At 42.8% G+C, this 21,532-nt stretch overlaps 1 protein-coding gene across 1 annotated transcript in view; it reads right to left on the minus strand.

Annotated features, from left to right (window-relative positions):
* pdzrn4 (PDZ domain containing ring finger 4) overlaps positions 1-20,699 on the minus strand; it is a 462,321-nt gene extending 441,622 nt beyond the window's left edge. The window contains exons 1-2 of the mRNA XM_078220221.1: positions 20,617-20,699; positions 4,649-4,756 (exon numbers count right to left, since the gene is read on the minus strand). Coding sequence (XP_078076347.1) covers positions 4,649-4,708 — 60 coding nt within the window. The 5' untranslated portion in view covers positions 4,709-4,756; positions 20,617-20,699. The remainder of the gene's footprint in view (positions 1-4,648; positions 4,757-20,616) is intronic.
* Between the last annotated feature and the right edge of the window lie 833 nt (positions 20,700-21,532).

The raw sequence follows: 21,532 nt of genomic DNA on the forward strand, positions 1-21,532 counted from the left end.
TGAGAGCAGATTTCCACTCCATCTGACGAAGGAGCAGCGCTCCGAAAGCTAATGGTATTTGCTACCAAATAAACCTGTTGGACTTTAACCAGGTGTTGTTAAAACTCGTACTGTGCTGTAATACACACAGCTTCACATTCCCCCAAGCGAGACGAAGATTGATACTCAACTCCCTGGGGAGCACGAAAGATCCCATCTCCTATTTGTTTCACACCACCCATCTCCTATTTGTTTCACACCACCCGAACACTTTTCAAAAGTTTCTTAGACGAGATATCAAAATGCATTTATCTGTTCTGAAACAATAACTGCAGCAGAATCATAGAATCATACAGTGCAGAGGAGGTCCTTCGGCCCATCAAGTCTGTACTGACATTAGAAACACCTGAACTCCCACCTAATCCCATCTGCCCATAGACACTAAGGGGCAATTTGGCATGGCCAATCCACCTAAATTGCACATCGTTGGATTGTAGGAGAAAACCTCAAGTCCGCCTTTGCACACTTTGCATCCCTTAATTCCTTCAGTATCAATCAATCTCTGACGCAAAGATACTGAACACCCTCAGCCCTTTGTGAATAAAGGAGCTGGAGCTGCAGATGGGAGAGAGGGTAGGTAAATGTGATTCGATATCCTTGCATGGACAGAGGGTAAATGTTGAATGCCCGGTTCCCTTGATATAACCTTGACCCATGCATTTCCTAGGTATGAAGACAGATGGATAATCAATTCCTGGGGCCAGTGACATCTGAAACTGGCCAGAAGGAGGCGCCCAGCAGTGGTGGTGCTGGTGGTGGAATCACGAACCCTCCAATTCTCGCTCACACTTGCTTGACGGTGCTCTCTTGTGGCTCAGAACAGATGAGAAAGTTGGCTTGCTTAGAATCTTGCTCATGACGCTCTAGAACTCGGCACATTAGCGCACCAAGTCACGTTGCCAACAACTAATCACCAGATCAAGACTATTTTGCTTTCTCCTTTTCTCCTGATGGTGCTGGGCACCCAAGTGCTTGCTCAAGTCATCACCCACAAGGCCTGACAAATGTTGGCACCAGTGAGGAGACTCTCAGAACTAGGGTCAATGCTTTTTCAATCTACAGATTACTTTTTATTGATCCCAATATAACTTAAGGACCTTACTTCAAAGATGTAGCAGGAAACAATTAGCCAACTGCATTGATATAACAAATGGAAGCTACACGGATGAGAAATAACTGGGCAAAGTCAAAGGTGATTGAAATTAATAACAGCCTACTTCTTTGAGTGGGCATTGTGGGTCACAGCTGGCTGACAGTTGCAGGGCTGAAAGTTCCATGGCAAAATATAGCAAGCGAGGCCCTTCCCCATCCAGTAAGGAAAATCCTTCTGAGAATATGGCTGTGTTCCTGCTTCCTGGCAGCATAAGATCTCTTTAGTACTTTGCAAAGCGTTGATGGTCAAGTATTTGTACATTATTACTTCGGAATTTTTATTGGAACATCTGAGTGCCTTTTCTTCTTATGTCTCTTTCGGGTTCAATTCCCAGCTTGGGTCACTGTCTGTGCAGACTCTGCACGCTCTCCCCATGTCGGCGTGGATTTCCTCTGGGTGCTCCAGTTTACTCCCACAGTCTGAATGACGTGCTGGTTAGGTGCATTAGCCATGCTAAATTCTCCCTCAGTGTACCCGATCAGGCTCCGGAGTGTGGCGACTAGGGGATTTTCACAGCAACTTCATTGCAATGTTAATGTATTCCTACTTGTGACATTAATAATAAACCTTTAAAGTAAAAATCCTGTGCTTCAGGTTCAATCTTGCACTAAGGTCGAAAGAAGTTGCTAGGGAATCAGCAGTAACTCAATGCAAGGTCAACAAAAGATATGAAAACGGATTCATGATAATATTCAGGTACTACATCACTGTAAAATGTTACAGGAATTTGTATTTATATTAATAAATCAATTGTGTTCCACAGTACAAACTCCAATAATTGAACTGAATGAATATGCAGTGTCCTAACTCTAAATGGTACTTTGAAGAGACATTTACCATCTTTATTTTCAAGCCCTACCTAAGATTCTTATTACTTGCATGCTCGTTAGTATACAGGTATCCAAACCCAGCAGGAATACACGGCTGCGCTGATAGATCAGTGAATTGCCAGCAGCTTTTTAGGATCCAATTTAGTTCAGGTACACTGATGCATCATGCTATTTTGATCAAACAATCAATGGTTGTGACCAGTTCGCCAACATCAAAACCAGAAAGAATATTCTCTCACTCATCTCACGATCACACAAGTCAAATTTCAAATGTAAAAATTTGATAACAGCTTCTAAACTACATTTTTTACCCCTCCACCACTTAAATTACACTGGTGTGCAATAAATTTATCACAAGGGTTAATATCCAGAACTAATCTAAACAGACAGCCTTTCATGTCAGTAACTTAGCAACACTGAACCAATGGTTTCTTATGACATCATTTAGTTTAGTAGCACTGAAATGGTGCCCATGGCCAATGGTGACATCACACCTATTAATCACAAGGTGTTGTGAGTCACAGCAAATTCAGAAGGAGCAGCCATTCACATCAATGACTAAGCAACTTGGAATGACTTCTTAGGATAGTGTCAAGAGTTCAGCAAGAAGCCTAATCAGGAGTCTGCGGCTTCTCCACCCTAATCCATTCCCCCATCTTGCATCCTCTCCCCAACGTGATCCATCTTTCTGCACATCCCCAAGTAAGGAAAATGACATTGTTTTGAACACAACGCAATGTACTGTATTGGCAGGTTTATGGAGGCCACAACTCATACACACAACAATCTTTGCTGAGGTAGAAAAGCTCGTAAGCTAATCTTTTTAATTTAATTTTTAAAAGGCGAGGTCTATACAGTACACGAGGAAAAAGAAATCAGAATGTGCAAGTGTGTGGAAACTTCATTATCAAGCCTTAACTGTGGATATCCCCTTCTACAAACATTCCATCAGAAAACATTTGATGACCTCTGCTCTCGTTACATAAAGTCAAATGCCATTCTGCACAGTTGACGTCATTGTAAATCATCATTTTAGGTTACTTGACGAGTCACCTAACCGAATCAGCCACCTAATTGACCAACAGTCAGTGCATGTTTTAACTCAATAATTCAGAGCAACTGTCCCCAGGTATAAAGACCAATTCACATTGGGTGTTAGGGGGGAACAAGATGAATCTGTGCCATTAATCTTGGAAATAAACCTGGTTTGAGGAAAAGGCTGGCTTCATATTCAACCTTCCCTCAATATGTGGTAATGAACTTAACGTGTCTTCAGTTATTTCAACCTGGGTATGCAAACAATGGAGAAAAATATTTCACACAAGGGGAAATATTTATAAATTCAACTCAAGCATTTAAGCCTTTCATTGGAAAATGGAGCCACAATGGTTAAGTGGTGAAGATGGTGTCACATCCAACAGCAAATGTCTACATTAACCATATACAAAGCAATACACTATCCTCGAAGCACAATTTGGCACAAAAGGTTCCACAGGCAATCGAAATGTAGCTTTTCAGTGATTACGAATTGTCTCCTGCAGGAAAACATTTGGTCTAACTGTGACTATTGCTCAAGCAAACAATGTTTGAAATATAGCACATGTTTTCACTGGGCTTATTTATTTATGGATCCCAAACACTCAACAGAACCAGTCACTGTTCAAACAAGGGACTTGCTTGTCATGTGACACATTTCTTTACAATACCAATAATCACCTCATTGATCCGACTAGGGGTAATCTCCATCACATAACTCTGTGCAATGTTAAACACAAGACACAACTCAAGTTGGAAAGGACAACACCAGGAAATGTACTGTTCCCCACTGCTTCAAGGAGATAAAACATAAGCATATCACACACTCACAATTATATAAAGCCTACTGACAATAAGACAAGCTTATGATGTTAGAGTATTGCAGTTCAGTGCTCTGAACCTTGATACAAAAATGTCCAAGAAAAGTCAAGTGTTGGATGGGTAAAGAGAGAGGATAGTTCTCACACTTTTTCTGTTTTGGCCCCATGGGCAAGGAGACAGTGGTGTCCTTTTAGGTAAAAATTGCTCTTTATTCACTTGCCACCTTTTTCCTTCTCTTACTGCGGCGTACTGACTCGACAGCTCCATGGCTGGAGCCAGAGTGGGGCACTGTTCACCCCAGAGCATCACCCAGCTATTCAACTGTACTGCCATCGCAGCTTGGTTCTCACATGACAGCACATAGGCATTTGCAAGGTGTTGCTTGATAGCAATTAGGATTGCGAACAGTGTTTCCTTTTGTTACTCTCCCTCCTCCCCAGCTTAATAAGTGTGGATGCCAATGGCAGAAATCTTGCAATGAAAATCAGGCAAATTAGTACAGTTGGGGAAAACAAAGCTGGAGCCTCTGCTGTCTGTGTAACTCAACCACTCATTGGATTAATCTGAGACTTGGTTAATTCGACATGGGTGCAAGGTTTCACCAGGGCAAACAATTACCAGTGCCCCGCTTATTTACAAGACAAACTGTTTGTACATTAATCTCAAGAGACATAGATCCACACAGTCTTAAAAAAAAAGAATGGAATGTGCTTGGCCCAGTAAGCAGAAGAGCAGGCATTAATACATTTAACCACACCTCCTCTCTTACCTCAATGATCCTGTCATGAACTTGGAGTCCATCTGCTCTGTCAGCAGGCCCTTTCTCCATAACTTTGGAAACATAAATTCCTTCGCTCGAAGAATCTTCCTCACTGTCCTGGAAAGCAAGGCAACAATGAGTCAGTGGGGTTCGGGAACAGGTAGCCTTTGGCCGCGATAATTTCACGCTTTCCCTGGTTTCAGGCTTGGAAAAGAAACAGGGAAGGGCTCAGCTAACAGTTTAATGTTTAGTAATCCAAATGGGGGGGGGGGGGGAGGGAAGGGCTCAGCTAACAGTTTAATGTTTAGTAATCCAAATGGGGGGGGGGGGGGGGGGGGAGACCCCTTAGTTATTTCAAACTGGTAGCTGTAGTTCAAAGATAGAACTCACGCCTCACAACCAGAAAATTGAGGGTCCAGGACTTATTGGACCTGGCAGTGTAAATGTCCAATTGGTTGCGACATTTCCACCACTTTAACAGTGCTACAATTGACAAGTCATTCACTAACTGGGGAGTACTTTGTTATGTCCTGAGGTGGTGAAATGCCTGGATAATAAGAACCTCAGAACAGGCATGGAGTGTGTCAGTCGTGGCTTAGTAAGTTCAAGTCCCATCCCAGAGATTTCCGCCTCGCGTCTGGATTGACACTCCAGTGCAGTACTGAGGGGATGCTGCATCATCAGAGCTGCTGTCTTTCAGATAAGATGTCAAATCAAGGTTTGGTTCTCCCCGCCCCTGCTGATTCAGTAAAGCAGCCAGCATAATTAAGGACCCCGCACCCCGGACATACTCTGTTCCACCTTCTTCTGTCGGGAAAAAGATACAGAAGTCTGAAGACACGTACCAACCGACTCAAGAACAGCTTCTTCCCTGCTGCCATTAGACTTTTGATAGACCTACCATATATTAAGCTGATCCTTCTCTACACCCTAGCTATGGCCATCACACTATATTCTGGACCCTGCCCTTTCCTTCTTCGCTATCTATGTACTCTATGAACTGTATGTTTTGTCCGTATAGTGCACAAGAAACAATACTTTTCACTGTATACCAATACATGTGACAATAAATCAAATCAAATCAAATTCAAAGAAGAGCAGTCATCCCTGGTGTCCTGGGCACTATTTATACCTCAATTATCATCACCAAGTACAGATTATCTGGTCATTATCACACTGTTGCTCATGGGAGAAAATTAGCACTACGCTTGCTATCAAAACAGTGAAGAGACAGTGGAATAATTAAATTGGTTGTAATGTGCTTCAGGGCACTCTGTGGCTGTGAAAGGTGCTACATAAATGCAAGTTTTTATTTTTCAGATGTCAAATCAACAAAAACAACATTGAAAATAAACGATTCATTTTTCAGGGTTTATTAAAGCTGCCACACAATACTCAATCCAACTAAACTGATCAGCTAATAGTGCTTGCTTGATCCTTGTAGTATAATAGCTGCAACTGGTGGATAGGTCAGGCTAAGGATGTACAGTAATTATTTTTAGATACCTTTTATTGTTGTGTATTCCAGTTGCTCCTAAACTGCAACACATGGCTGAACTACACCTATACACCTCACCATGACAATCAAGATGTCAAAATAGCAGTTTAAAATAGCAAATTCCTGAAACCCACTCACAGCAACTAAATTGAGCTGGATCATTGCAAAATGCATCTATTTTTCAGATAGTCAAAGTTCAGCAAGTATACTTCTCAGACATCCGCTTTCAATAGAAGTGTGAAGATAACACAGCCTAAAGCAAACTGCAGCAGTAAGCAATAAAAATTTCACAAATCACTTCATTGATTGGATAAATTAAATATGCAACACATACCACTTGAGGACCTTGAGAAAATTTATCAAGAGCCTCACTGTGGCTCGTGTGTCCCTGTTTTGTCCTCAGTGACAAAAGGCACATCTCGGTCCACACCCGACAATTCACAGACAGCTTAAATTCCCTGTGTAGCCAAGTCACAGTTCAACTCAAGATGATGAAGTCTGAGGGGAATGCTTTCACGGCGAGGTCACTATTCTAGAGTTAACCTATTCCTAAACTGATTGTGTATTTAAACCAATTCATTTCCCAAAAGCCTACTCCTTCATGCATGCATGACCACCTCACCCATCAACCTCTAATCCCATCACCTAACCAGGCTCCATCATTCATGTATTCTTTCTAAACTCAACAAGAGGATCAGGAGGGGTCTGGTATTTTGCAGGAGATGGCGGACTATGCCCACTTACATATATGCCCAGCGTCATACAAACATATGAATTTGCAGATGACACAAAGATAAGTAGGAAAGTATGTTGTGAATAGGACACAAGGAGGCTATAAAAGATTTGGATATGTAAGGTGAGTGGGCAAAGATCTGGAAAATGGAATATAATGTGGGAAAATGTGAGGTTGTCCATTTGGCAGGACAGATTAAAAAAACATATGATCTAAATGTGAGAAATTGCAAAGCTCTGAGATGCAGAGGGATCTGGGTTCCTAGCGCATGAATCACAAAAGGCTCGTATGCAGATGCAGCAAGTAATTAGCAAAGCTAATAGAATGTTATCATTATTGGGAGGGAAATTGAGAGTCAGGAGGTTATGTTTCAGTTATACGGGGCATTTGTAGCCTCCTTATGTCCTACACAACATTCTTTCCTGCCTACCTTTGCGCCATCTGCAAATTTAGCCACCATGCCTTCACTCCCCTAACTAAGTCAGTGATATAAATTGTTAGAAGTTGAGATTCCTACGAGAGTCCACTTGTCACATCCTGCCAATCAGTCGTTTTGAGCTCTTATTTTCTGCAATAACCTTTGATGTGGCACCATATCGAATGCCTTCTGAAAACTGAATAAAATTTAAGTATAGTACAACCACCGGTTCCCCTTTATGCATGACTCCCATTACTTCTTCAAAGAACTCCAATAAATTGGTTAATCAGGATTCCCCTTTAACAATTGTTGACTCTGCCCAATTACCTTGAATTTATCTAAGGCCGTGTTATAACATTTTGAATAATAGCATTTTCCCGGGTCACAGGGTTCCTTTCTGTGGGAACAAAGTGGAAGTGCCACTTGAGTATTTCTTTAGCACCCTGCAAACCACACCCTACCCCCATGCATCAGGGAACTCAGGTAACTGCCAAGTTCCCTGCCCCTTTCATTATCCAGACCAATTACCAAATCTGTAACGTAGTAGAGGGGCCATAATGCATCCTGTACATACCACATCTATCTCAATGTACCGGATATGACTGATGGGCCAGATGTCCGTCTAATACCACTGGATTCCCTTGACTTAAGGAGTGCTCTCCCCAGACTACTTCTAACTTATCAATTACTTAACTAGGGCAGATTTATTTATTCATCTATTTGCTGGATGAAGGTGCTGCAGTTAAGGCCGTCATTAATTGCTCACGTCTAATTTCCCCAAGAAGGTAAAGATGAGCTGCTATGCAGTTCATGGAACCATAGTCCCTACAGTGCAGAAGGAGGGCATTCGGCCCATCAAATTTGCACCAACTCATTGATAGGGCATCATAATCAGGTCCTTCCACCCCCTCACCCATCTCCTCTCCCCCCCTCTCGCACTGCGTGGCCAATCCATCTGATTTGTGGAAGGAAACCAAAGCACCTGGAGGAAACCCATGTAGACATGTGGGGCCCTATTTTACCATTTTGATTCTAAGTGCTGGGTGGACTTGAAACTGGGAGTGTTTCAGATCCAACCTTTAGACCTGTTCTGAGGCGCCCCCATATGCACTCTGCTTGAAAAAATATCAGTGAGTCCGAATCGCGCTGCACAAGCCTGCGGCCGGGTCTTAATGCGCCCGAAACCCTGCAGCTTCAATCGACTCTCCTAAATGCGCATGCACAGAAAAAAATGATAGAATGCAACTCCCCTGCTACATCCCTCCCGGGCCAGATAATGCCTCCCCTGGCCCCCACAGGCATTACACCACCCCCACAACATTACTGACCACTTTATCCCCCACTCCCTTCACCACCCAGACCAATCGCAGGCCCCTCCGCCTTTTCCCCCCACCAATCTCAAGCAGAGTGACAGTGGACCCACCTTCCCCCCTCACTGATCTCAGGCAGAGTGGCAGCGGTCCCACCTTCTCCCCCCCACCCCTGATCTCAGGCAGAGGCGCCGCGGACCTGCCTTTCTCCGCCCACTGATTTCAGGCATAGTGGCAGCAGACCCACCTTCCTCCCCCCACTGATCTCAGGCATAGTGACAGTGGACCCCCTTCCCCTCATTGATGTCAGACAGAGTGATCCACCCTCTCCCTTCCCCTCCACTGATCCTGGGCATAGTGGCAGCGGACCCCCCGTTCCCCCCACCAATTTCAAGCAGAGAGCCGTCGGACGCCAGGCACTTACCTCCTCATTAACTCTCACTGATGGAGCGCCCAAATCGGACTTATACGGAGTATGTCTGTTTCGTGCCGATTCTGGATGGGCGACCGCAGTGGTAAAGGGGGAAGTACTGGTAAAGTTGGGTACGCAGCCCATTAAGTCAATTTAAATGCATTTAAATGGCCATCGCGCCCATTTCGGGCATGGTCCTGATCGTGGCTATTTTCAGGCCTTGGTAAAGGGAGAACCAGCGCAGAGTCAGGTGCAGAGCGCGCTACTTGCCTCACGCCCGACTTTACCAAGTTTTCGTGCCCGAAAACGAGCGCGACGCGATGGTAAAATCTGGCCTGTGGTGTAGGAACTCCCTCATTGCTGTTAGTAAGGGAATTCCAGGAATTTCACCCACAGCAGTAAAGGAACAGTAATGCAACTGCAAGATTGAATGGTGTGTGTGTGGCTTGGAGGGAAACTTAGAGGTGTTGGTGTCGCCAAGTACTTGTTCCCTAAAGGTCTCAGCTTCAGGAGGTTCTGTTACGGTAGCCTTAGCGCAATACTGCAGTGCATCGTGTAGTTGACACTGCTGTCACTGTGTGCCAATGGTGGAGGAAGAGTGTGAGTGTGTGTAGGTGCAAGGTGAGATCACAGATTCCCCCACTGCCACAAAGACTTTTGACTGTAAAGTAAAATGCTAATTTTAAATGTGAGTTGCCTTATTCATGACAATAGCTCATAGATCCCCACAGTTTAAAGTTTATTTATTAGTGTCACTAGTAGGCTTACATTGACAGTGCAAAGAAGTTACTGTGAAAATCCCCTAGTTGCCACACACAGGCACCTGTGCGGGTACATTGAGGGAGAATTTAGCGTGGCCAAGACACCTAAGCTACACATCTTTCGGACTGTGGGAGGGAACCGGAACACCCGAAGGAATTGAAGCTGGGAACTGAATCCAGATCCTTGGCGCTGAGGCAGCAATGCTAACCACTGTGCCACCCCAGTATCAGTGATGTCCAGGGAACTGGAGGGGAGAAGTAACATTTGAACTTGTACGCAAATTCAGACACACTGATTTACTTTTGGCTATTTGATTTGATCGGGCTATTTCGGAGACGGATATTTCAGCATGGAAAAGAAAATTGGGGTCAAGACTCCACTTAAAGCTGCGCTATACCTTTTCCAAATCTATTTGTAAAGTTCAGCTCAATTATCTTTTTTCCCCTTTAATCGCAGTATCAGCAAACCACTGTAATCACAGTCTGCTTGAGCCAGTCTAGGTGCTTTTACCGTGCATGATTGAATTATTGCAGCAAATTCAAAATGGATTTTTCTTTTCAAAAAGGACAGCGATCAGAATTTTGACTGCGAGTCTGTGCATTTGCAAGTAGTGCCAAGAGGATTCTAAGCAGCACAGTAGAGGAACATGTACTCAGATACTGAGCTAGTAATAATGGGTTCTGATGCTGACTTGCATATCTAAATATGGCTCCTCTTTATTAGTTAATCACATTCTTAATAATAGTGGGCAATGTAGACAGAAAATATCACCATCAAAGGAACCTAAAATACAACCAATTTATGAGATAGTCCTTGATTCCAAATGAGATCTTTTCCCCCTCTCACTCCTGCCTTTTTCTGTCTCTGTATCATTGGATCCCTGTCGGTAGTAAAAAGTAAAACTTTTTCAGCTTTATTTTGTTTCCAGAATCATCAAATTTCTAACCCCTTTTAAATCATCTCTTTAACTTCAGGGGTTGTAAAACCTCATTAATGATGTGTATATACACAAAAACCTAAAGATCTGAATGAAGCCTTTCAGTGACAAGTCTATCCACAGCTCATGAACAAAACCTAAATGAAAGTGAAACCATTTTTACTTTTCTTAACACATAAATATTATATACACACTAAAAATTCAACCTAAAGATATACATTGTTTATAACAATATGCTTAACCAACCGTATAAGATTCTTTCAAGAGATACGAGGAAGTAATGTCTCAGTGCATCTTTAGGATTTCCTTGGCACTCAAAAGTCTCAAGTTATGCTGGAGAAATACTCCTAGGTCACTGCCAAAGTCACTATCCACCATCAATGCATGGTGGCACAGTGGTTAGCACTGCTGCCTCTCAGCTCCAGGGAACCCGATTCAATTCCGGCCTTGGGTGACTGTGTGGAGTTTGTATGTTCTCCCCGTGTCTGTGTGGGTTTCCTCCGGGTGCTCCAGTTTCCTCCCACAGTCCAAAGATGTGGGAGTTAAGTTGTTTGGCCATGCAAAATTGTCCCTTAATGGCAGAGAGATTGGCGGGGTAAATATGTGGGGTTACAGGGATAGGGTCTGGGTGGGATTGTTGTTGGTGTAGGCTCAAAAGGGCTGAATAGCTTCTATCTGTTCTGTAGGCATTCTAGGATTCAAAGGAATCACAGGGTTACTCTTTCTAAATTAGGCTTTACTCAGTGGCTTCCCAGGAATGGAAAATGACCTCTGCCACATGAAGAAGTGGAAGAAAAGCTGCTTATGGCTTCCAGGGAATGTGTGCGCACAAATGTGCTTCTCATCTTCCCAAGTTATGGAGATTCAACCAAAACATAGATTGCAGTGTCAACATTTGATCATTTTTTAAAAAATGTTCTGTATGTTTAGCAGCTTAACACAACTACTCAACAATTGCATGCAGCAATAGTCAAGTCAAGCAATAAAGCCAAGCACTGTGCCCAGTATCGCCCATACCTTTTCAACACTGTATAAAAATAGTGACCTGTGCCTATATAAGTCCAAACTCCTCTCTCGGATTTATACCAGTTTAAACCAGCAATGAGATCAACATTATTTAAAGTACTTAAGTTAGTAATTTGAAAAACATATGTATTAAAAAGAAACAATTTAAGCAACATATGATTTAATAGCATTACTGGGTTACAATCTTAATTGTGGCAGGTAGCCACTATTTCCCAAAGCTTCCATTAGAACTGAATTTGCCATCTGATTTAACTGTGGAAGGGAGACAGAACGTAGAGATTTCACATCTTAAAGCCTGTGTGCTCCGTCAGATGAAATCACTGTGGTTGGTTTGTGTGCTGTAGGTCTTCTCCATGGATTGTTTGCTTGTCTTTTTGGGTCTCAGTTACAAGCCAAAAATTTGCAGAATTGTGAACAGCAACAAGATTTGGCCACAGTGATGTCATTCTAACTGCTTTGCACCACAGGAAGGGAAAATGCAAAGCTGTGACACTAAAAGCCAATTTTATTTTTTTGTTCCCAATGTTCTCTCTCAGCTGATGTCCTCGGATTTCAAGCTGGAACTTGTCCTCCAGTATCTTGAACAATGCACTCAAGTATGATTCTGTGACGGTTACTCAAGCACTTGGGAACTCACAGCCAAGCCCAGTCCCCACGCCAACACCTCTCTCTGCAGCTCAGGGTCACTGACAACAGCTGAAGCACCCTGACTAGCACTGCAACAAGTCCATTCTGCTGGATATCCATGACAAAATGGGTTCGACAGGGTTTAGAAAACACACGACAGATGCAATGAAAATTTTAAGATGCAACATGCATATGGCATCCATTCAAATGCAGTCTGGTCACCTTTGATAAATAACACCGGTGCTCAAGGTTCACCCTTAACAGTGAAGAGTTATTCAAGCATTAGGCCCCGAGAGGTGGACAGAGTTTTTAATAAAACGCAAGTTATTTTTTCAAGATTCCGTAATTTTAATGAGTGAAACAACTTAGTGATTTAGTGTTTAGTGTGGGCTTACACTGTGTTTGTCTCTTTTGAATGCATGGAGTGTAGAATGATCTTTACTGGATATAAATACACCCTTACCATAATGTATGTTTTGGAAGTCAGCCAAATAAGATGGCAATGAAAAGAGTGCTAGAGATATAAATAAGAGGGCTTTTAACTTCAGACATCATAAAGTCCTTCGCTGAAATCCTTGCCAGAGTTACAGGAAGCAATTTTCCCCAGATACTTTAGACCTTGAAGAAAATTTGAGGTGATCAAGATGGGATCTTGACCAACAATGCCTGTTTAGCCAACATTTAGCACAAGATGACACCTTGGTAAAAAGGAGTTAAAGCATTCACTAGGAGCAGTCACCTAGAGGATCATTAAAGGTTACCTGATTGACAGATAAATCGCCTTTTCGTGCTCATTAAAGAGGCCCCGTGATATTTTGGTGGCTAGAACTTCAGCCTTTCGGCTAAGATCAAGCGTCAGATCAAGCCTAAGATGAGATGCAATGCCTTATCTTGTCTGCCTGGGTCTTGTTTGTCTCTCTTGTGGGGACCACAAAGAATTTGAATTTGGTTTTTGGAGCTAGCAAGGAATGGATTTAGTTTTTCTTTATTCATTCGTGGGACATGGGCGTCACTGGCTGGCTAGCATTTATTGCCCATCCCTAGTTGCCCTTGAAGGGCAGTTGAGAGTCAACCACATTGCTGTGGCTCTGGAGTCACATGTAGGCCAGACCGGGTAAGGACGGCCGATTTCCTTCCCTAAAGGGACATTAGTGAACCAAATGGGTTTTTCCCAACAATCGACAATTATTTCATGGTCACCAGTAGGTTCTTAATTCGAGATTTTTTAAAATTGAATTCAAATTCCACCATCTGCCGTGGCAGGATTCGAACCCGGGTCCCAGAACATTAGCTGAGTTTCTGGATTAATAATCTAGTGATAATACCATTAGTGGTATTATCGCTAGACTATTTGCCCGGTCCATTCTGAGCACTGGCTTTGTAACTTAAAGGATGGTGGAAAAAATTATTTTAAAAACATTAATTTTTTGCCTAAAAATGCCCAATTGAACAGGAATAAACAAATCATTATTGAGGATTTCAGACTCTACTTACAGGCATGCTTGACTTAAACAGCTGACCTGCTGCTGTAGCTTTGGAGAGGACTTTTGAGACATAAATCGGGTTAGTTTTTGGGACTGTTTGTCAGAACTTCATCAATACTGTCAACATCTATATGAGAAATTGTCCAAGAAAATCTTCTAATTGGTCACTTTGGAGCAGTTAGGAGGAGAAACGTTGGGGTCTCCTCTGGATGAGGGATAGGAGGATTGAATGAGGCCAGGCAGAGCAGCACTAGGAAAGAGGAATAGGAGAGAGAAGTGGGCTCCTGCCACTCCCCGCACAGGGCATCTCTCCCCCTGTGGACTACCAAGACCACCATTGCCACTCCAGAGAAAGTGTACACCCTACTCCCCCAGTCCCTGAACCACGTTCACATGTGGTATTGTGGGTGAACCAGCACGCTCCACACCTTCAGTGAATCATAGAATCCCTACAATGCAGAATAGGCCATTCGGCCCACTGAGTCCTCATCGACTCTCTGACAGAGTATCTTACCCAGGCTTTCTCCCCAGCCTTACTCTGTAACCCCACATATTTACCATGGTTGCTACACCTAAGCTACAGATCTTTGGACACTAAGGAAAATTTAGCATGGCCAGTCCACCTAACCTGCACATCCTTGGACTATGGGAGGAAACCAGAGCACTCGGAAGAATCCCACGCAGGCACGGGGAGAACGTGCAAACTCCACACAGACAGTTACCCGAGGCTGAAATTGAACCTGAGTCCCTGGCACTGAGGTAGCAATGCTAACCACTGTGCCACTTTGCCACCCAAGTGGGTGCATGGAGCATACATGTATCGTTCCAGGGAATCGCCTCTAATCAGAACTTGAATGATAAACCTGCAGGTTAGTGTCTCCAAACACATTTGTAATGATGATTGGCAGTTAACCCCTAAATGTTGTGCTCAAACCACACTTATTAAGCATAGCATCCACTTCATACTTAAAAGTAAACTGCTGCCATGGACTCAAGTCCCTGAAAGAATCACAATTTACATAGGTAAGGAGCAACCTACTTACGATATTGGTAAAATGATTATACCCTGGGTTTGGTCTTACCAACTCTGATAACATCCATTGCACTCACTAGCAAGCCAATACAAGAATTGGCCTTTGAGCCCACGAACTAGAGAAGAGAAACTCTGCCAGGATTTCTCCTCCTACTGATTAGCCCATGATCTCTGATGGAAAGTCCCAGAAAGCTTGAAATTTACAACAGTTTATAGCCCAATGGGAGTTGACAGGCAGTTATAATGATTTAAGATTTCCCCATTTAAATCATTTCCGCAGAACCAGGAATCCAGACTATCCAACTGCAACCCGACAAGAAATTAGAAAAAATTTGCTTTTATATTGAGCCTTTCTTAACCCCAGGATGTCCCAAAATGCTATATAGCCAATTAAGTATATTTGACTTGTAGTCACTGTTGTGATGTTGGAGATGCTGCGCAAAATGGGGTGGCACAGTGGTTAGCACTGCTGCCTCACAGTGCCAGGGACCCGGGTTCAATTCCAGACTCGGGTCACTGTCTGTGCAGAGTCTGCATGTTCTCCCCGTGTTTCTGTGGGTTTTCTCCTACAGCCCAAAGATGTGCAGGATAGGTGGACTGGCCATGCTAAATTGTTCCTTAGTGTCAGGGGGACTAGCTAGGGTAAATGCACGGTACTATGGGGATAGGGCCAGGGTGCGATTGTGATCAGTGCAGACACGATGGGCCAAATGGCCCCCTTCTGCACTGTAAGATTCGCCAAAATTTACACACAGAGCAAAATGCTACAACCACCAAGTGATAATGACCAGATAACCTATTTGTGATTTTGGCTGAGGGGCTAATATTTGTTAGGACACCACAGTGCTAACAACCCCCAGCCTTTTCCCGAAACAGTGTCACAGTATCTGTTTCCTGCATCTGTGAGGGCCGACAGGGCCTTGACTCAACATCTCACCCAAAAGACAGCAGTTGTGACAATCCAGCTGCCCCTCAGTACTGCACTGGAGCATCACTCTGCAATTCTGTGCTCAAGTCTCTGGAATGGGACTTAAACTCTCAACCTTCACACTCTGACAGCCGTGCCACCAACAGAGACATGGCTGACATCAGCATATGCTTCTATTGGTACGCTGTGAGATATCTTAAGATACAGCAAACCATACTTGTACAAAAAAAATGAACCGTTGCTTAAAGGCATTTGATCAAATTAATCATTACGACTAACATGCATCATATTTTTCCCTTTCGTCCAGTTAATTAAACAGATTTCCCACTGCGTTATTGATGGCAAGTCATGCATTAATCCAAAATAGCAGGCACTAACAGGGCAAGCACTAATCTGCTTCAAGCTGTGTTTAATATGGACTGGCTTCTGAAATGAGTCCGACTCGTGTGGATACTTTGCAACCTAACTGAGCAGCTGCACACAAATTCCAGCGACTCCATCTTCCAGATGAGATGTTGAACTGACGCCTTGTCTGCAGATGGAATCATTTCAAAGAAGGCTAGAGGAGTCCTCCCCGGTCTCTTGACCCTGTCAATAGGTGGCATAGTGGCACAGTGGTTAGCACTGCTGCCTCACAGCGCCAGGGACCTGGGTTCGATTCCTGGCTTCGGTCACTGTCTGTGTGGAGTTTGCACATTCTCCTCTGGGTACGCCGGTTTCCTCTCTCAGTCCGAAAGACGTGCTGGTTAGGTGCATTGGCCATGCTAAATTCTCCCTCAGTGTACCCGAACAGGTGCCGGAATGTGGCGACTAGGGGATTTGCACAGTAACTTCATTGTAGGGTTAATGCAAGTTTACTTGTGACACTAATAAATAAACTTTAAAAAAAAGAGATGTGGACAAAATCAGAGGCCTTTGAAATGTGGATGCTAAAAATTCCATATACAGACCACGAGACAAATGGAGAGGTGTTTGAAATTGCAAATCTCGTTTCCTTCTCTATGAACGGTATGCTTTGTATAGCGCACAAGAAACAATATTTCCCACTGTATGCTAATACATGTGACAATAATAAATCAAATCAAGAGTAAAAAGTCAGAAGTGACATCCAGAAAATAAAACATCAGTATTTTGGCCATTTGACCACAGCTGGAAAGCTACAGAGGTCTCTTCTAGAATGAAAGGTGAGGGCAGCAGAAAGAAGAGTCAACCTAGGCTTAATTTTATGGCAGATGTCACAGAGTTGTTGCAGATAAGCTACAGTGGACATGTGAGGATGGCACTTGACAGACGAGAGTGGCATATCACAGCAGATCTCCTGGGAAGAGTAGCTACAAGCAGCAGCAGCAGGTTGCTACCATATGGTGGTTGAGACAAATATATCGATGCATTGAAATGGAAGAACATACAAAATAGGCCATTCAAACCTTCAAGACTGCTCCACTCTTCATTAAGATCATGGTTTATATCGTACTTCAACTCTCCCATCACACACTATGTCTTCAATTTTTGGGTGCTATGGAAACTATCTCTGCCTTGAATATATTCAATAACCGAACATCCACAGCTCTCTGGAGTAAAGAATTCCAAAGTTTCACAACACTTGGGAGTGAAAAGAGATTCTCATCTCAGTCCTAAATAGTCAACCCTTCATCAGAGATTGCAACTCCATAGTCTAAATTCCCAGCCTGGGGAAACATATTCCTGGCATCAATCCTGTCAAGCCCCTTAAGGATTTTAACTGTTTTACCAAGTTCACTTCTCAGATTTCTAAATTGTTGGGAATATAAGCATCGCCTATTCTATCTTGCCTCAAAGGGCAATCCCTTCATTCCAGAAATCAGTCAAGTGAACGTTTGCTGCCGTCCCTCTAAGGCAAATGTATTGTTCCTTCGGTAAATAGACCAAAACTGTACACATTACGCCAGATACAGTCTCTCCAAGGCATTATATAAATTGCAATGCTTTGCAATTGCTTTACTTTTACACTCCAATTCTTCATACCAAAGACTAACATACCATGTGCTTCTTGTGCCTACATGTTAACTTTCTGTGATTTGTGTACAGGGACACGCAGGTTCCTCTGGATATCAACATTTTCCAGACTCTTACAATGGGTTTTTCATGTTTCCAAAGTGGATAACTCCAGATTGCTAAGATTATAATTAATCTGTTATGCTCTCGCCCACTCACTCAGACTGCCTATTTCATTGCATTCAGCTCACAGCTGACTTTCCCACCAAATGTTATATCAGCAAACTTAGATACATTAAGCACATCCAATTCAGTGGCTAGACAGTGGCTGAGGTCCCATTTCAGTTTCTTGTGATACCCCATGAGTTACAGCCTGCACCCCAAAAATGACCTGTTTATTCCTGCAATCTAGTTTCTGTCCATTAACCAATCCGCAAACCGTGCTGATATATCACCCCTATCCCTGATCCTAAATCTATGGAATACCCTCTTGTGCAGCATATTGGCAAATGTTGTGCAACTTTCTCCCTTTATCTCCCCTGCTTGATACAAACTCAAAAAAATCCAACAGACTTGTCTGAGACAATTTCTTTTTCATAAATCTGTGTTGACTCTGCCCAACCAGGTTACAATTTTCTATTTCCATTACCATAATTATAGAATCGAGCACTACCTACTACTGATGTCAGATTAACAAAGAGTTCCACTTTTTCTTTCCTGTTTTTTGCTTGAATAGTGGGGTCATGATTGTTACCTTCCAACTATTCTATAACCCAGGAAATTCTGCAAGATCAGAACCAATGTATCTCTGTAGCAACCTTTCTTAAGACCCTAAGTTACAGGCACTTAGGTCCGAGGGATCTGTCCATTTACGGTCTCATTAATTTCTCCAACACTATTTCTTTAAATTCCTCATTCTTGCCAAATCCTTGGTTTCCCACTATTTCCAGAATGTCACTTTGTTTTCTACCATGAAGTCAGATACAAAGAACTTGTTTAACATCACTGTAATTTCTTTATTCTCCATTATAATTTCTTCTGTCTGTACTTCTGATATGTCTACATTTACTTTTACTATTTTTTTACATAATTATGGAAGCTTTTACATCCTTTGCTAGTTTATTTTCTCACACTCATCAATTTCTTGGTGATTTTTTTGCTGAATTCTATTAACCTCTTAATCCATCTAGATGTTACATGAAGGAGAAAGACACAGATGAGAATGCTGACAGGATTAAATGAAGTGAAGTGAGAAGTGGTTCTTGTGGAACACCACCACCAGCGTTTTGGCTGAATGGTCAATTTCTGGGGTGTTGTGAAGAATGTCTCTGGCCATGCTGTAGTGGAACGCTCCAATCTGCTGTACCATGCTGTACCCTCCTCCCTCCTGGAGAATTTTATGCAGAAAACACCTTTGACCACAAGACCATCAGGCTGCGATTCACACATAACCTCCTTGGCCCAACGAAAAAAAGAGATGGTGGATCTTGTCTGATGGTTCCCTTAGCAGACTGCCAGAGTCATTTGACAGAATGCTCCATCACGAGAACTTTCAAACACGCATCAATACATAGCTTGGCTAGTGGCGAGACAGGATCTCTCCGTCAGATCTTTCCTGCACAACCTGAGTCTCGCCCACTCTGCTGGCTGCTCTTAAGAGGCCAGATACTGAGGCTCAGAGCCTCGAAAGCTTGTGTGGCTTTTGCTACCAAATAAACCTGTTGGACTTTAACCTGGTGTTGTTAAACTTCTTACTGCTCTTAAGACTGCAGCGGAAGAGAAGCTGTCGTCCACATCCTTCTGGAATGTGTCTTTGCAAAGGAGGTCTGGAAAGAGTGCAATGTCTTCTGTCACAGTTCATTCCGAGCAGCTCCTTACGCAGGACTCTGTGCTCTGTGGGCTGGTCCCAGGGACGCAGACAGAGAGAAACATCAAGTGCTGCTCAAGGGCCATCAACTCAGTGAAAAACACTCTTTGGCGTGCCCAAAACTTGTTTGCCTTCCGGTGGAAAGAGTTCTCCACGACCGAGTGTTGTAGACTGGTATATTCCAAGGTTCAGGACTACGTACTGAGGAACGTACTAAAGATTGGAGCAGCTGCCGCAAAGGCACAATAAAGAAAGGACATTGTTGAAGGTCTACCTGACATAGCATACCAAGTGGGATATCTTTATCATGGAATGTGCATTGTAAATATTGTATGCAATTACAATTGAATAGAGGCACCTCAAAACGTCACTTTCTGCATGGAAAGAACTTGACTTGGATTGCACTTTCAGTAATGTCCAATTTGCATTGCTGTGGAATGTAATCTTTGAAAGTTCTACCAGTAAAGTAGGATGAGATATTTGGTATGTCATGAACATTGTAAATATTAACTAATTGTAAATATGGCACGTAACATACAGGATTGGAAGAAATTGATTAATTTGCTATGTAATTTGAAATCATGTAATGTTCTTTTACAAATTTTATTTAAAAAAAGAACATTTTTCAAAATGAAGTGTCTGTTCTGTAAATTCTACCTAAGCTGCTACATAGAGCCAGGAGGCTAGACTGGTGTAAATATTGGGGACTGTATATATTTGGATGTCATTAGGCATTTAAAACTTAAGACTCCAGGCATGTCGAACTCCTCAAGGATTGGTCAGGTCATCTGTAATACCAACTGTGCAGCACTTCTGGAAATATCTGAGACATTACATGTGATTCATCTGAAAAATATGTGTTGCCAGACAGTTTCTCAGGAATCTTCACGTTATACAGAAAGAATTACTCACGAACCAAACAGGCCAAAGCTGTAAATAAAAAATACTGAAAGCTCTCTGAAACTTACCGGACTGGGTCTTCCACCAATAATGTTAAATCCAAGTGTGTCATTTTCCCGATGCAAAGCTATTGTTAGCGGTTTTGTTTCTCCACCCTATAGAAGGGAGAAAAAGTGAAAGGAAATTTGAATGCTTCTCAAAGGATTGAAACCATAAGTTTCTAAATGACAATGGATAATAACATAAAGTTAGGCTGAGGGGCCTAATCAGTCTGTCTGACTCATTGCTCCACAGATGATTGTGGAATGACAAAAACATTTTTGCCTTCATTATTCAACCCACAAGACCATAAGCCATGGCTCAGTAGGAGCACTCTCGCCCTGGAGTCAGAAGGTTGGAGGTTCAAGTCTCACCCCAGGGACAAAATCCAAGTTGACACTGCAGAGTAATACGAAGAGAGTGCTGCACTATTGGAAGCTCTGTCTTTTGGATGGGGTGCTAAACCAACACCTGATTACTCTCTCAGGTAGAATACAAGATCTGATGACACTACTTCGAAGAATAGGGAAGTTTATCCGTGAACTAGTCTATACCAGCTTCACTAAAACAGACAATCCGGTAACTTATTTGTTGTGGGATCTTGCTGTGCATGGATCAACTTCCACAAATTACAGCAATGACGATCATGCAAAACTGCTCCACTGGCTGTGAAGTGCTTTGCAATGTCCTAAAGTCACGAAAGTAACTATATCAATGAAAATCCTTCCTTTCTTTGTGTACTGAACATCTTCCAGGCATTTCAGACTTGTCACTTACCATTTTGTACCTGTGCCCAGCAACAACAGCTTAACTTAAAATAGCTATTGTAACCATTTTAATAACTAGCTATAAGGATCAATACATATTATTGTTTGTTTGTGCTTGGAGACCGAATTCAACCAGGATCTGTGAGCTCAATGTAACTTTGGCCTCCCAAGAATTTGA

The sequence above is a fragment of the Mustelus asterias genome, chromosome 9 (genome assembly GCF_964213995.1).
Source record: "Mustelus asterias chromosome 9, sMusAst1.hap1.1, whole genome shotgun sequence".
Taxonomy (NCBI): domain Eukaryota; kingdom Metazoa; phylum Chordata; class Chondrichthyes; order Carcharhiniformes; family Triakidae; genus Mustelus; species Mustelus asterias.